Source organism: Emydura macquarii, unplaced genomic scaffold, assembly GCF_026122565.2.
Source record: "Emydura macquarii macquarii isolate MOO-44397 ecotype Brisbane River unplaced genomic scaffold, CSIRO-AGI_Emac_v2 contig_1477, whole genome shotgun sequence".
NCBI classification, from domain to species: Eukaryota; Metazoa; Chordata; order Testudines; family Chelidae; genus Emydura; species Emydura macquarii.
Window position 1 is genome coordinate 19407312 of NW_027131614.1, and position 15519 is coordinate 19422830.

Below are 15519 nucleotides of genomic sequence, written 5' to 3' on the forward strand. Positions count from 1 at the left end.
CCTTATTTTCATAAACGTGTTGAGCACCTGCAACATCAAATCAAGTTCAAAGGAGCCCAAAGTATCAATAGAACAGGACAGAATCAAAAGTCATGCATTGTTTTATCCCGCTAAAAGAAGTTAAGCTCTTCTGTTAATGTGTGAGAGCTATGGCTGTGAACATACGACTTTGAAAGGATATCCATCAGGAAATATCATTGTTCTAATATCAAAGATTTCTGCCGTGGCATAGTCAGGCCCTCCCCATGGAGGACTGAGGAACACAACATCTGCTTTTATATTAGAAGCCAGCAGCATGAAGTCTCCACATATGAAGTCTATCTGATCAGCTACTCCATACACTTCTGCATTATTGCGGGCAAGACTGATCTTAACAGGGTCAATATCGATGGCTATCACTGAAAATAAAGTGAAAGGAAGAAGAATTAACACTATGAAACATACAAGCTGATAAAGCCATTGGGCAGATGTCCATATTGCTTGCAAAAACAAGATGTTCCTTTGGTTACAGTAATACATTGCAGTTTTCAGGTGCAGAACGAATTTATAAACCCATTCATTTTGTGTTCTCAGTCAGGACTTCTATAAATATGTATACATTCTGTCACATAACAGCCAATTATCTAAATCTTGTTGCTAACGCACACCAAACTATATTTCCTCAAAGGGGCAGATTCTTACCCCCTGACCCTGCAAAGCGGAGGTACCCAGAAGCTACAGAACCAGCACAGTTTCACACTGCATGAAGGAGGGAAAGTGGGTGAGATTTGGGAAAGCTGGCTGTGGTTGTACACATCCTGCCTGCTGTGAAGCACAGCTCTGTAATGGCTCCCTGTGCATTGCTGAGCTGGGGTATTTTGTACTGTGCATCTGCTACTATGTGGATCCACCAACTCAACACTGGGCTGGAGCCCTGGTAGGTAGTGGATTCTGGGACGGCAAAGACTTCTTTTCTTGACACCGGCAGAGCCCCATAGGATACAAAGCTCAAATTACTTGGCTGGAAGCAGATTTCACCCCAAGAATAAATGAAAGACAGGCTAAAAGAGATGGACGCTACTCAATAACTTCTGAAAACTAAACTGAAACTATGTGCACCTGACACAACATGAGAGCTGTTATGATACAATATAAACATTTACACAAAACTCAGTCACAAGATATAAAGAACAAAACTAAGTTTAGATTAAAAGAATATTTACAGGAATAACTGAACATGAACTGCCAAAATTAGCATAGATCACATCGTCATCTGCCTTCCTCAGGAAATATTCAGCAGTAGAACATGAATCTGCTTTTTATCCATAAATGGTTAGTCAGAGATTTCACGGAAAGGAATATTGAGCATTATATGTTTTCACTGAAGTAGCTTTCACTCAATTAGCGCAGTAGCAATAAATTGTCAATGTAAACATAAGCTAATTTTATATTAACATTACTTTGCAGCAATTGGCTCAGTTGCACCAACATGTACTGCTATTACTGGCAGTATTTTATACTTAGTATGTAATACACTTATGAGATACAATCGCATACTGCATAGTTGGCATGGAAGCAAGAAGCTTTAAGCTGCTCTTCTGACACTAACACTGATGATTAGCTTAAAAGTGTGTCGCTAACAATACTGTGCACTTATGTAGTATGAACATCTTCAAAACATGGTACAGATTAGCAATTTTACTAAAACACGTGATAAATAAAGTAACTGAATAATGCAACAGGTCACCGTCTTGGGCTAAAATAAACCGATTAAAACATGCATGGCAGAAAAACAAGAACAGCCCTATTTTTCAAATATATAAACATAAATGTTGACATTATGCTTATGCCGGAGTAAAAAAATCATCAATAGTATATAATTGCAGTAGAACATATCAAACAAGGTAAAACACAGTGTAGAAAGCCTGTAGAAAGACTAATGACAGGGAGGATGAAGGGTATGGGGAAATCACTATATACACAACAGATGATTACCTCTTTTTGATGCCAAGGCAAACTGAATAGCATTTCCTCCAACTCCACAGAATGCATCCACTACTATGTCACAGTTGAAGGACTGCCTGACACGGCTTGCAATGTGCTCAGCAATCTTCTCAGGTGTAACAGAAAACCAACCCTCTGATGGCAGGAGTGTGGGAAAGGGTAGAGAGAAAATTTGTCAATTGTTTCCAAATTCAATCATTCAAAAGAAATAAACAGAGTCTGAACATTAAATTAAGCCTAGTAGCTTTGGCACAATGCATTTTACTAGGGAATTATGGGCTTTATCTTGTTAAGTTCTGAATACTAATTCGATAAAGCAGTTCATTTTAAATCCAGGAGTAGTCCCACTGAAGTCAACCTACTCATGTACTGACAGCTAAACATATGCTTCAGTGCTAAATTGAGCCAAAGTGCTCAACACCTTATAGGATGAAGCCTTACCAGACTGTGATGAAAAGATAATGGTTTATACTTCAGTCACAATAATGCCATTCTGTTACAAACAAATACACATTAGATCCAGAATGTATGTTAAAATTAAAATAGAGTTTAAATAACGTAGTAGAGAAGACAAAACATGCTGTCTTTATAACTGATATGCCTAATATTTATGCCTAATATTTCTCATTATATTTATATGAGGAGTGCTTGAAATAAGATTATTAAAAACCCACAAGAAGTTGTTATACAATCACTAGTCTTTCTACAAATTTATGATTTTTTCCCTTGGAGAACTCATAACAGATCTATGAAAAGCTGTATTTTAGCAACTGACTAAATTTAGAGCATTTAATATGCAAACATGATATGTAATCAACGTATTTCAACGTAGGAAAGTTTATTTGGCCATACACAGATTATACCTTTTGCTGTCTGATTTCTGAAGAGCATTGCTGACATAAATTAACCAAACAGAATACAGCATAATTACAAGCAGCACAATTTTCAGAAAAGATCATGTCTGACATATGCGGTAGATCCTCAGAAGAGATCAACATAGCTCTACTGAAATCAATGAGCTATGCTGATCTGTACCAGCTCTCTGGTTCATGAACTGACCCATAAATTTACTCACACATACCATAGTGATGTAATGATGTAAATTACTATTCACTTCTGCTTTGTTGTTTCTTATCAGATGATGAGTGTAGATTTAAATGCTTTTACTCTGCAACGTTTGCACACTCCAGCTAATAACATACCTCTATCTAATTTAATCCCCTCATCAAATCGAGAGAACAGTCTGTAACGCTGTGCCCAGTATTTGGCCAGCTCAGGATCACCAGCAATCTCAGCAGGTAAAGATGGTGACGCAGTTCTCTTCTTTCTCTTTTTCTTTTTCTTGTTTTTCTTCTGTTGGATTTTTGGTTCAGCTACAACTGAAAACACCAAATAAAGTTAGCATCATTACAGAAATCCCTCATTTCAAGGGCTGGTACTGTAGCATAAAGGTAGATATGTGGCAACAATTATAATGCCCTAGGCTAAGTACAATTGCTGGATTCCATATGGGGCCATTTAAAGGATTCTGCAGGTTGGTGCTTTTTTTTTTTTTTTTTTTTTTTTTTTTTTTTTTTTAAAAACCAGGAGCTTCCCAGAGACTCATGATTATGTTTGTGCAGGCTGCAGTGGTCCTGGAGACTATATGGCCCACTAGCCTACCCTAAAGGTAAGCCTGGAATCAAGTTGCCTGGGCCTCAGTGCAGAGCATCACATTTGAATCAACTGACATTTTGGGCATTCCCAATCTAGAAATTTTATGCACTCTAATTTGGAATGTCTCAGCCTGGATTTAGCATGCAGGTGGCACACGTGTGCGCGTGTGTATACATATGTATATAAATGGTTCAACTGGGAATTGCCATACCCATTTCCAGTACAGCTAGGCCACAAACCCATTATTAAGAGAGAAGGGGGAATACTGATTAAAAGGAAGAGTGTCTTGTGGTGGGTTTGGATTGGCAGGGCAAAGGGAAGAAAATGAGGGCTCAGATAGGCATTAGGAATTTAGGTGAATATACAGGTGGAGCACCACCCACTGATAAGCATCTCTTATCTGCATCCCCTCCACTGTCAAACCCTCTCTCTGCCCTAATTACCTTGACTGCTTGGTTCCTGTACTTATTGCCCCTGGCTTAGCTGTTAGGCTGACTGGTTAACTGGCAAAGGAGTGAATCACAGCAGATTTACCATTCTTTTCAGCTGATGTCAATATAGTTGACACTGCATAATTAACAATTGTTAATCAAATCAGAGGACAACTGAATTATATTTTGTATTTAAACCAGAAATCAAAGCTGATTTACACAGAATAACTTTGTAATACCAACTTTATATTAAAATAATTAAAACTACAATCACAGGAATAATTGAAGGCATATGGAAGTCTCAGTTATCCTCTTCCTTCTCAGTATAGTGAGTGTTAAATAAAAAAAAGGCTCATAAAATACTAGATTTTTAAAGTAATTTTTTTAGTAAATAAAGTAATTTTAGTATTAGCATATTATATGTCCCTTGAGACTCAGTGCAATAACATATCCAAAAAACTCTGACAGTTCAGACATTTCTGTTTTAATTGAATGAATCACTACTGAAACAATGGAGCTGCAATGAAGGGGTTCACTAGGAATAAAGAAGATTGACAAATTGCTGTTCATTACAAGCCACAAAGAATCATTACTAAAAATAGAGGCAAGGTAAGAATTTATTCAGAAAAGTGCCCAAAATCACATTCATCTCCACTAGCACTGCACTAACCAGATCTTTGTTTGTAAGATTTTGACTGAAACATTTAAGAATATAGTAAGTTTCATTAAGAAAACATAAAATGACAAACAGATTGGAAAAGAAACCTTACAGGATAAAGATTATGACCAATTAGCCTCTAGTTATTAAAACCTGTACACACCTTGGCTCACACTTTCTGTTTCTACCTGAAGATAATCTGGAATATCCAGAGCAACTAGCTGTCTTCCAGAATGACATTCCTGTTTTCCTGAGCTCTGAGAAGTAGAGCCACTTGCTGCTGCTTCTTCCTTCTCTTCTTCAAGCTTATTTGTGCCAAGTTCACAACTAACAGTACTGGAAGATAGTGGGTCATGCTTTTTAGCATTCTGATGATTACTTGGTGAACTTTCCTGTTCCTCTGAGTCACTGCTCGTAGAGGAGCCCTGTGCCTTATTCTGAATGAAGGATTCCTGGGACACAGTCTCCTCCACAGGTTCACTCAGCTGTTTTAGGAACTCCTCTACCTGGAATTGTCAAGTATCACAAATAATTAGATTGCACCATCATCACAATGAAACAAGGTACTGTAGTTTAAAAATCTCTTCCGCTGACATAGCAATAGCTCATATTTACATATTACATGCCCTAAAAAACCCTTGAAAATGTTATGCTCACACAGTCAAAAGTGAATGTGCAAACTGCTTTTGTGCCAATGTATCAATACATGATCAGACTAATTTTTCAAATGCTAAACAATAACACAAATTTTCCTTTACAACTTCAGATGCATACACAGAGAATGTGTAAGAGACAGAATCCATGCAATTCATTGATACAAGTAGTACAATAATCCAGTTTCACATAATTCATTACAGATGAAAAACTTCCAGTCATATGTAGGCCAAAATTTACAACTTTTTAGTTAACTGCCTCATCCTGTGAACTGCATTTCAAGGCAGCTGCAATGTGCACGTAAATTAGCTCCACGTGATAGCTGCCTCATCCGCTGAACTGTACCTAAGGAAGGCTGTGCATAGTAGGAAATTCCATCAACATAAGTTCTTCCCTCTTTAGAGCAGAGAGAAAGAAAAAAATCTTCAGCATGAAATGCCCTGGTAAAAAAATACCAGAATGCTTCATTCAATGTAACAGTTAGAGCCCTGATTCTTCAAAGTTTTACACATATGGTGAACCTTAACATTATCATTATTGTCTTTGCAGGACTGGGCCTACATCAGCAGGAGACAGCGTCCCCCCCCCCATGTAAACCTTAGGAAGTATACAGTTATTTTCAAATAGCCACACATTTCTTTCTTAATCCCCCAAAGTGGAATTTTTCCCAGAATTACATTGGCCTCAGGTGCAGGATGGAAAATACTCACTCTTGGATCAGTGCGTTTAGTGACCAGTTTAAGGACCAAAAGTGCACTAATCATCATTGCTAGAAAATAAAATTTTGCAATGGAAGAGTTGGGAATTCCCTGAGCCTCAGAAGAATGTGAGAACAGATCTTAAAAAGAAGGCTGTTAACTAGAAAAATCACTTGTAAACAAGTTTCTCTACGTATGTTACTAATTCCTGGGCAAAAAAAAATCTGTTAAGATTGAGATTACATCAAAGTAAGTAAGGGTAAATAAACCCAACAAGAGTACTGAAGTTACCAAAATAATATAACAAGGGAGAGAAAGTGATGACTAAACAGCAATGGCTACAGTCTACAGTAGTGAACAATATAGCAGCTTCTGTTGAGTCAGGCTGAGACCTAAACCACTGAATAGGGTGATCACAGCAACAATATGGCAAAAGTCCTGGCGATGGACAGGAGAATGGGTAATTTTTGGGGGAGGGGAGTGGGTTTAAATGCAAAAGAAAGTTATGCAGGTTTATACAATTCACTACAGCATACTTATACAAATACCTTTTCCTCATTATTGATGTGTGTATTTCAAAATGCAATCACAGGCAGTTAAAAAGGAAGGCATTTCAGCAGTTTAAAGAAACACATACACATTACTGAACAAATCAGGAACCTATAGGTAAGAAAAACTGTTTGCATAAGTTGGCTGTTAACATGATATTCTTAAAAAGTGACATGCTTCAAAACAACTCATGAAGAGTCTTTCACTGTTTCGATATCCTTCCTGACTGAAGTGCTCTTTACTAAGAAAGATGTGTAAGCAATAAAAAGAGCCAGATTGATGCTTAATAATATGCATTCATTTCATCTTTGTTGGTCAAAACACTCCAATTTTCACAGTTCAATAATAGTTGTCAGAACAAACACAGAAAAATCTATGGAACTGTGATTAGGATGCTTCACTTTACCAATGTTGATTATTAAACTTATAAGAAATATTTATACCTTATTCAGAGTTTTACTTTTCTGGCAAGACAACATTTCTGATTCTTCTGTAAAGAAGGTGTGTTTGTTTTTGCTCTTGACTGGTTTGCGCATGTCCAAGAATTGGGATTTGAGCTTTGCATTTTTCTCCAGATACTGGACCCTTCTACAGCTAAAATTTGAAATTCCCCCATATCTGCAATCAAAAAGAATGGATTAAGTGGACATAGTTTTAACTTTAATATAGATAATTATAAATCTGGAAATATTAAACAGGAATGTACGCTTCTGGTAGAAGGCAATTTATAATAAACAAACTGGCACAGGCAAAGTTTCATTGCTAATCTCATATGAGCAGTGTTTGCTTCACTTAAAGCATGCATTGAAATATACCTGACCTGCAGCACCTACTAAACAGATATGTCATGTCTACTTGAGAAATAGCTTTAAGAAAAGGTTTACCAAAAATGACTTTAGACTTTTCTTTTTTATAGTTCTCTAATAGTTCAGTATCTTCAAGAGGACAAATGTCTGGAGCACTCCCAAAACAAAAAAGAAAGAAAAAAAGAGATCTTCATTATAAAGTTAAATAAAATAGTTTCTCACAGCAACTGCAAAACAATGCTACTTATTTATCACCTAGTGAAATTCAACAGAAATTTGAATATGTGAGATTCACCTCAGTGGCAGTTATGAAATGTTAAGGAGAGGCTCTCAGGGTTGACAGGTCAAACATTATCTTAAAATTACACTTTTCAGCCTAAATACAAATGCAACTATCCAGATCTCCCCATAAAATTAAATTATTTGCTTATTAGATAATATGTGTTAGTGACACCTTACAGCAGCCCCAGAGGCAAGTTAAAATTGACTCCACACGGGATAGAGCCAAACTATGGCACCCTCCCCACAAGTTTGTACACCATGCCATGGAAATATTGAGCCAATGGAAACTGACAACTGTTTTATTTCATCATCAAAACACTGTAACCATTTGCATTAAACAGGAGAGTGGCTTTGTCCTAATATTATGAAGCTGCAGTAAGTTACTATCTGTTTCCTAACTAGACTCCACACTTTCAAAAGCTGATTAACAATCAGAGCCCTCAGGTGGAGAGAATTCAAGAGACTAATCTACAACTTCACAACACCAAAGGTATCTATAAAACCACAAGTATTTCAACAAAAAAATTATACTTTAGGATGCCATCTAATTTAAACCTCTGTAATTAGTTACTTTCACTTCAAAGCACTTTTATTATTCTGATTCACCTGTGGCACTTTGCATCCCTCCTTCCCACTCCTTCTACAATTGCCCAAGGCAAACCTAGTTTTGTTCAGCACAAACACTAATTTTCAAAATAATCTTCCAATAATCAAATGGAATAGAGATCACTGGTACACTTGAAAATAATAGTAATGGGGTAGCTAAAGCATAAAAGGAGCTAATTTTCTGGGTGGAAAAACACTGATTTTGCTTATAAGTTATTACTTTTGTCCTGTGCCATGTTTGAATCCCAGAAGAGAACAGGTTTCCTGAGGATCTGCAACAGGATTTTCATCTGCATCCAGTTCATGGCTATAAAGAAATCCAGACATCTATTACTTTTTGTAAAAGGTTACCATTTTTATTACATTTCCTACTAAGAGGGAAAAATTCCCATTAACACTGGCAGACTCCACAGCTTGTTCTCTTATCTTCTGGGTTTTTAAAGGCTACATCATGAAGAAACCAAAACAAACATTAATAGTTTAATATGCACATCAGTAAGTGTCACAGATAGTAACTTTTCCATTTATATCCTGCCAGTCACAAACTAGACAAGGGCAATCTGTCCATATGGAGACAATTGGCTTTTTCTACCTCAAGGTGTAAGCATTTTTTGTTCTTATGCTACAAAAATGACCATTAATACCTAAGCATCGCCAGCTAAACTAATAACTACCTTATAGTGTTCCCATTCTTTCTCTCACCATTCCCCTCCCCAAAAAAGGAAGGTTTTTATGCCAATTACAAATAAACAAGTTCTTTCTCAACGGAAGGTGCATCCTTCTGCGCAGACAGTAACCTGTCCATTTATATCCTGCCAGTCACAAGCTAGACAAGGCAAGGAGGTAGGAAAGCCAATTATCATCATTTGTATTGTGGGAACAGCCAACAGCTCCAAGCAGGATCAGTGCCCCACTCTGTGAGGAGCCATTCTAATCTACTGTGGGAACACACAGAAACAGACTTTAGAAATAGAAAAGACTAATGTATTACTTGCCTCCTCTTGAGTTTGGCATGTTTATATTCAGGTGGCTCGTCTTCTTCTTCTTCTTCCTTATCACTCTTGTGTGATCCTCTTTTGTCATTTGAATTTGGGCTAGATGGCGCCTGTGAATCTAAAGAGGCATAAAAATTGCACTGTTTTGTTTGTCCAATCATCTCTTCTCCAGTTTACAAAAAACTAAACATTTTGGAGCTTTTAAAAAAAAATTACACTATTATGTATTTGAGTCTGACAAATAAGGGATTACCAAACCACACGTACATTTGCCTCTCTCCATCTTAAGTCTCAACATACCAACACAACAAAGAGTTATGTTGCCTCTGTTTTACAGGATTTTTAAATATTTGGCAACACCAATTTTAGAGACTCAAAACTTTCCATATATAAAAAATCTATACAGTACAAACCCCAAATGCCTTCCCCGCCCTTTTAAAAAAGTAACTGCAAGTTATTTAATTAGGATTTTCTTACCATGTCTCATCTTAATGGTGGAGAGCAAGTCTGCCAGGAGAGAGCATTGACATTGGCTTAAGAACTCACAGCAGCACTTAAACAATCCAGTGGCAGTCCCAGGGCCAGGGGCAGTAATTTATGGAGAACAGAGGGCACACAGAAGAAAAAAGGGGGGGCTGCTGAGAGATGGCTCCAAGCTACTGCCTCTGGTGTTTCTGTGAAGCTGCCAAGAGAAGGGGGAAAAAGGAGCAGAAATCTGTCTGCTACCTACACTCCAGAGCAGTGACTTCTTACAGGTTTCTGCATCAACCTCCTAACACCTCAGCTGCTATTGCTATCTTGCATATTACATCCCTCCTCTTAAGCAGAAGAAACCATAGCAGTATGAAAGGGTTATACAAGCTGCCTCTGGGGAGTCCAGGCAGGCAGAAATGGCAGCCAAAGAAGGAAAAGGGCTACTTTCCCTACATTGCAAGACACATGAAAGCTAGAAAATGGGAATCAGCTCTCAGCATTGTCCCAGCTGCCACACAATCTTGCATCTTTCCAGTTATCAGCACATCCCTCTTCCAAGCAAACCCTCCTGGCATCTGAAGTGACAAATAGCTTCATTCTCCCCATGTGATAACTTGCCCCCACTTTGGTTGTGGTCCATGACAATATTACAAAATAAACTGACACATGTACTGGTCAGTTGTTGGTCAGCTGTGGCTTATATAGTACCACCAACTTGATTTGATCATAATTAATAGTTTATAGCCAATAAGCAGAAGGTTGCCTTGTGATATTCCATATATTGAATCAAACAAAAACAGATTTTCAGGTATAGCATTTTGGGGCAGATGTGAGAAGATGGAGTGAAGAAAGGATTGTATGTTTATAAGGGCGTTCCTTCCAAACTGATCTTTCACAAGCCAGATTTATTAGAACATCCATTTCAGTTCTATTTATTCCAACCTACTGAGTGAGGTATATACTAGGAGAAAACTAATGGGGCTGTGTTTTTATATGGAGAGTATAGCATCTGCATATCAGAAAGCCTTAAAATGAGGAAGCATCAATACTGTTATCCCACTACTTCTCTAGTGCATACAGAAGATTTATAAAAAGAGATATTCCATTAAAACACTTCTTTATTCATAGAATACGTTCAGTAAGAAGGTCTAAGAGGAGAGAGATTAGGCTTGGAGTTAATTAGTTAGAAGAAAATAGAATTAAGTGTTTAAAATATTACAAAATACTCAATCCCCATGCTTAAACTGAGTAACAGAGACAGGGCTAAGGTCAGTTCTTATGTTATATAGACCCATCTGGAAGAATATTATCAGACTCAATCTTAGCTAATCCTATACTAACCTGACTGATTTGCACTTTTATTTTCAGAAGATGTACTTCTTTTCCTGGTTCCTCCATCGCTTGGTTCCCTCTGGCTGGAAACACAAGGACACTGCCTTTCACTACTAGCTGAACTCAGATTTTGATAGCCATCAGAAATTACTGTTAGGGCTAATTTGCTCTCCTCCACTTCCTCCAAATCTAGATTTATGTTACTAATCCCAGTGAGGATTTTGTTATGTTGATCATCACTTGAGCTAGGGTTTTCTTTACAACTGATGTTGGAGGGAGGAAAAGAAGAAAGTTCTGAGTCCAGCACTTGACCAGGTACAGCATCTGTACTAACACAGTCTATGTCTCCTGGAGGATCTGTTTCCAGTTTAAACACATTGATTTCTGTGCCATCATTATGTGGGCTGTCAACAGTCCATCCTTGACTTGCCCAGTACTGAAACTGTTCCCAGTAATGCCAGTACAGTTCATTATAATGCTGCTCCCACTTTTCCTTGGTGTCAGGAGAATTCCAAGGCTCAGAGGTTGGTGCATTCTCAAACAATTCTACATTTATGTGCTTCGCCAGCCAACTTTGCCACAGAAGACCTTCTCCATACTCACTCCAATATTTCTCCCATTTCTCTTTCAGTTCGCTGGGCAAAGAATCACTAATAGGACAATCTCTATTTTCACAGTTGTCATCATTCAGAAGCTGGCATGTATTTTTCTCCTCAGTTTGCTCTGTAACTAAAGCTGGATCATCTGAAACAGACAGGTTATGGTCTTCACAACCTTCTTCCCAGGTTTCTTGCATGATTTCATTCAAGTGCTTTTGCTGAAACTTTTTCTTCTTTTTCCTTTTCATTATCTTATTTCTCTTTCTGGAATTTTCTGATGCCTAAAATTCAAAGAGAAAATGAATGAATTTATTTTGTTTTGTTTTTTTAATGCCTATAACCAAGTAATTCGTAAGGGAGAATTTATTCTTTCCTCCTTGTTTCACCTTCAGGGACATTCTTGCTTCTATCCTCCACTCATTACTCAGAAGGCTAATGAAAGTATTTTTTCCCTCATGAGATCACTGGTAGAATATACTAAGGGAGTTTCTGGAGGGGAGCATGGGAAGAAATGGACTCCTACCACAGCAAATAACTCTGCCATTCACTGCCCAAGATACTAGGTAAACCTCACAAAACTATCTAATGGTGAAGTAGAAGAGACAGAAAACCAACTAACAGGAGGAAAAAGGTAATAAGATGGGCAACATGGTGTTTAACTCATCACTGCTATAAACAAATGCAAATCCGTTCACTTTGGTGCAGGAACACCAGTTTACATAAGCAGTGAATTTGCCTGTAATCATTTTTAAAAGTCATTGACAGAGATCCAGAAATTGTTTCACCAGTGTCCGACAGTGGATCTTTCCCTATATCCACAAAACTATTAAATTTGGCAGTAAAATGGAAAGAGAATAAGCCTCTATTACATAGATTACAATTTACCAGGGGCCAACAGCTACCAAAGAAAAAAGTAAACAGCACCATTTTCCTGCACAGAAGTGCATCCCCAAACTCATTTCTGAATCACAGTCACTTCACTCAGCTTTGTAGTGCTGAGGAAAGGAGCTTCAAAATTCATTTGAATCAATGACTGAGACTTTCAAAAGAAAAAGTAGTGTTCAAGTTGTTAAATTGGAAACCCGTTTTCAGTTGCTGTCAAAGTTCAGCTAGAAGTGACTGACTTTACAATGCAATAATCCAAGTTTTGCAAAGAGAACCTTACTCATTTTTTCTTTATGCCTGCTTGATAACAGATGTCCAGAGTTACACAAACTTTTCTATTCTGAATCTGAAAAAAGTCAAACATGAGTTACTTAAACTCAAACTTACTCTTCAGATTGTGGGTGGTCACTTCAGAGGCAACAGCTGGACCATCAAGAAGTTGGTTCTAGAGAATCAATACCAGTCTGTCACTGATGTCCCTTCCTTCGCAGCCCTCATACCATACTTTAACGAGCACTTTGTAAAATACCACTTTTACCAGTGTTTATAAATTAAAAATAGTGTGTATTTATTTCCCATTCAATTTCTTTGTAATATTATTCATATAAATCTTGCATGCTATTTAGGCTTGAAATAAGTTGCCTATGTCACCAATGGTGTCCCATAGATTATGTACCACTGTTTTTAAAGCTTGTGTTTTGATCAATATATTCACAATCAGATTAATTCAAGAAATTAATCAGAAATCAGATTCTAATCCTACAACTTGTTCTGCATGGACCAGCATCACACAGTGTTCAATTTACCTTCATAGCTCAGAGTTTGGAAATACAAAGATGCATAAAGAACACAGTAAACTGGGGTTTACCACAAATTCTTTGTGAGCTGAAAGTCCTCCAAACTGAAGTGGTAACCCCATACTCCTCATGAGTTCAGCCTCTGAGTCCAGTTCCTCCTCTTCCAGGCCCAAAGAATTATTGCTGTTTGAGTTTTTTGTCACATTGGGACGATGATTCCCCTCCTCCTTCTCTTCCTCTGTTCGCTCCTCTCCTGTTAACAGATTATATTAATTTATAATTTCATAATCTGTTTTTAATCCTTACTCAGCTCTGCTCTGCATCTTTTTGATGCAGAATCAGGAGATCTGCACCTCAAGCTTCCTTCCGCAGTTACATTCTATAGTAACGTTTGGAAGCTGCTTAGTAGACACAGTCTTCTCCATCTCTTGCTTTAGTTGATCACTGCATCAAAACCAATTATCTCCAACTCATCTGAAGTGACTATATATTTGCAGGGTGTCTAGGGTTATTTTGGGTTTTTTTAAACACAGCAGCCGAGAAATACATACATGAATTTTGAACATTTGAGTGATGTAATTATTTCAATTAATTTCCCCCCCCCCCTTTTTTTTTTTTTTTTTAATGTTTAGCATGCTCAAACCACTGTAACAGAATAAGGGCCACAATTTTTGCCTTCACCGTTTTTGCCCCTGAAATGAACTGCAAGAATGACTGAAAAGCAAGAATAGAGCGGGGACACAGAATTCTGGGTGCAATTCTCTACAGGAACATGTGCCTGCAAAATAGAGGCCCAGTTTTAAAATCAAGCCCCAGCTGTTTAAGCATTTGTAAAACATACACTGCCTAATAATATCTGGACAAAAATTTAAAAGTGAGGGACAGAGTACAGTAAGTAAATGCTTCACAGGACTTCTTCTGGCATATATCAACGCATCACTAAACCATAGGAAATGGTCAGTCATTTTAGAAGTGTACCATAAATGGGTTAACAAAGCTCATACAATTTTACAAAACATGGTGAACCAAGAATGTCATTGAATCAGCTCAGAAGGATACAGCTAGCTATCAATTCACCATTTGCTCTTCTCTCTTTAAATTAAAAAAAAAAAAAAAAAAAAAAAAGATAGATACCTAACTCAAAGTTCTTTCAATCTCCACTGCTCTTTCTCAGCCTGTGTGGAAAGTTTAGCCTCTTCTCTAGCCAGAGCTCTTTACGAAATATTTAATATCTGGGCAAGGTAGGAGTGACAGGATAGTAAGGGGGAAATCCGATGTCAAGGGAATCATGTTCACATGGGCATCTTGATGGGGAGTTGTAAGGATGATAGCCAAGCAGAGCAGAGGGAGTGACAGTTGCCAGAACACAATGTACACTTAAAGAAAAATTATGTTATCCGTATGCAGGTCAGGTCCTCTTAGCAAAAGCACTGAGAAATGGATGAGAAATCAGTGAATGATTATGGATTAGCAATGATACAGCACTACTGCACCCTGAATAACTAATTCAATCATATATCTATATAATTATACATATTGCCACAAAGCATAGATTTACTACATAATTAATAATTATATTAGCAACCTGAACTAAAATCAACCCTGGTGTCTTTAATTATCAAGCATACTTTACCTGTACTGTCATAGTCTTCTTTACCATAAAACCCCTTTAGTCCCAATTTGTATAATTTTCGATCCCTGTAAAACAAATGAAAAAACCTCACATTAAAACATCATCATCATCAAAGGCATAAAAAGAGAGAGAAAAACAACAACAACAACCAAGAAAAGGCAACACCACTGATGAATCACAGAATAAATCAGCAAGAACAAGATGAACAGGAAATACAGCTGCTAAGAAGCTATGAAGACTGGCTGAGAAATAAGGGCTATATAGGGGGGAAATCTAATGACCCATTCCTGCAATAAACTGTTCATGAGTTGCCCCCTGCACCTCAGAAGATCAAGGGTTATTCATTGCAGGATCAGGGCCCAAGTGCTCAGATTTCTCTAGATAAGGTGCTCAGTGGACTATGCCTTGTCACCCCAATGCTGCCCCAATACAGAGCCAAGCTCATTGTTAGCATCATCTTGTCTTGCACACGCCTTACAAT

General features: G+C 37.6%; 1 protein-coding gene across 4 annotated transcripts in view; it reads right to left on the reverse strand.

Moving 5' to 3' along the window:
- The window catches only part of TGS1 (trimethylguanosine synthase 1), a 33745-nt gene that overhangs the window by 15894 nt on the left and 2332 nt on the right, over positions 1-15519 (reverse strand). The window contains exons 2-11 of one of the 4 annotated variants that reach the window (XM_067553763.1): positions 15039-15103; positions 13477-13658; positions 11134-12004; positions 9319-9436; positions 8544-8630; positions 7073-7247; positions 4892-5234; positions 3186-3362; positions 1975-2118; positions 180-398 (exon numbers count right to left, since the gene is read on the reverse strand). In XM_067553763.1, coding sequence (XP_067409864.1) covers positions 180-398; positions 1975-2118; positions 3186-3362; positions 4892-5234; positions 7073-7247; positions 8544-8630; positions 9319-9436; positions 11134-12004; positions 13477-13658; positions 15039-15103 — 2381 coding nt within the window. Of the gene's footprint in view, positions 1-179; positions 399-1974; positions 2119-3185; positions 3363-4891; positions 5235-7072; positions 7248-8543; positions 8631-9318; positions 9437-11133; positions 12005-12995; positions 13054-13414; positions 13432-13476; positions 13659-15038; positions 15104-15519 lie in introns of those variants that run through there. The other 3 variants (XM_067553766.1, XM_067553767.1, XM_067553765.1) reach the window with 3 other exon arrangements.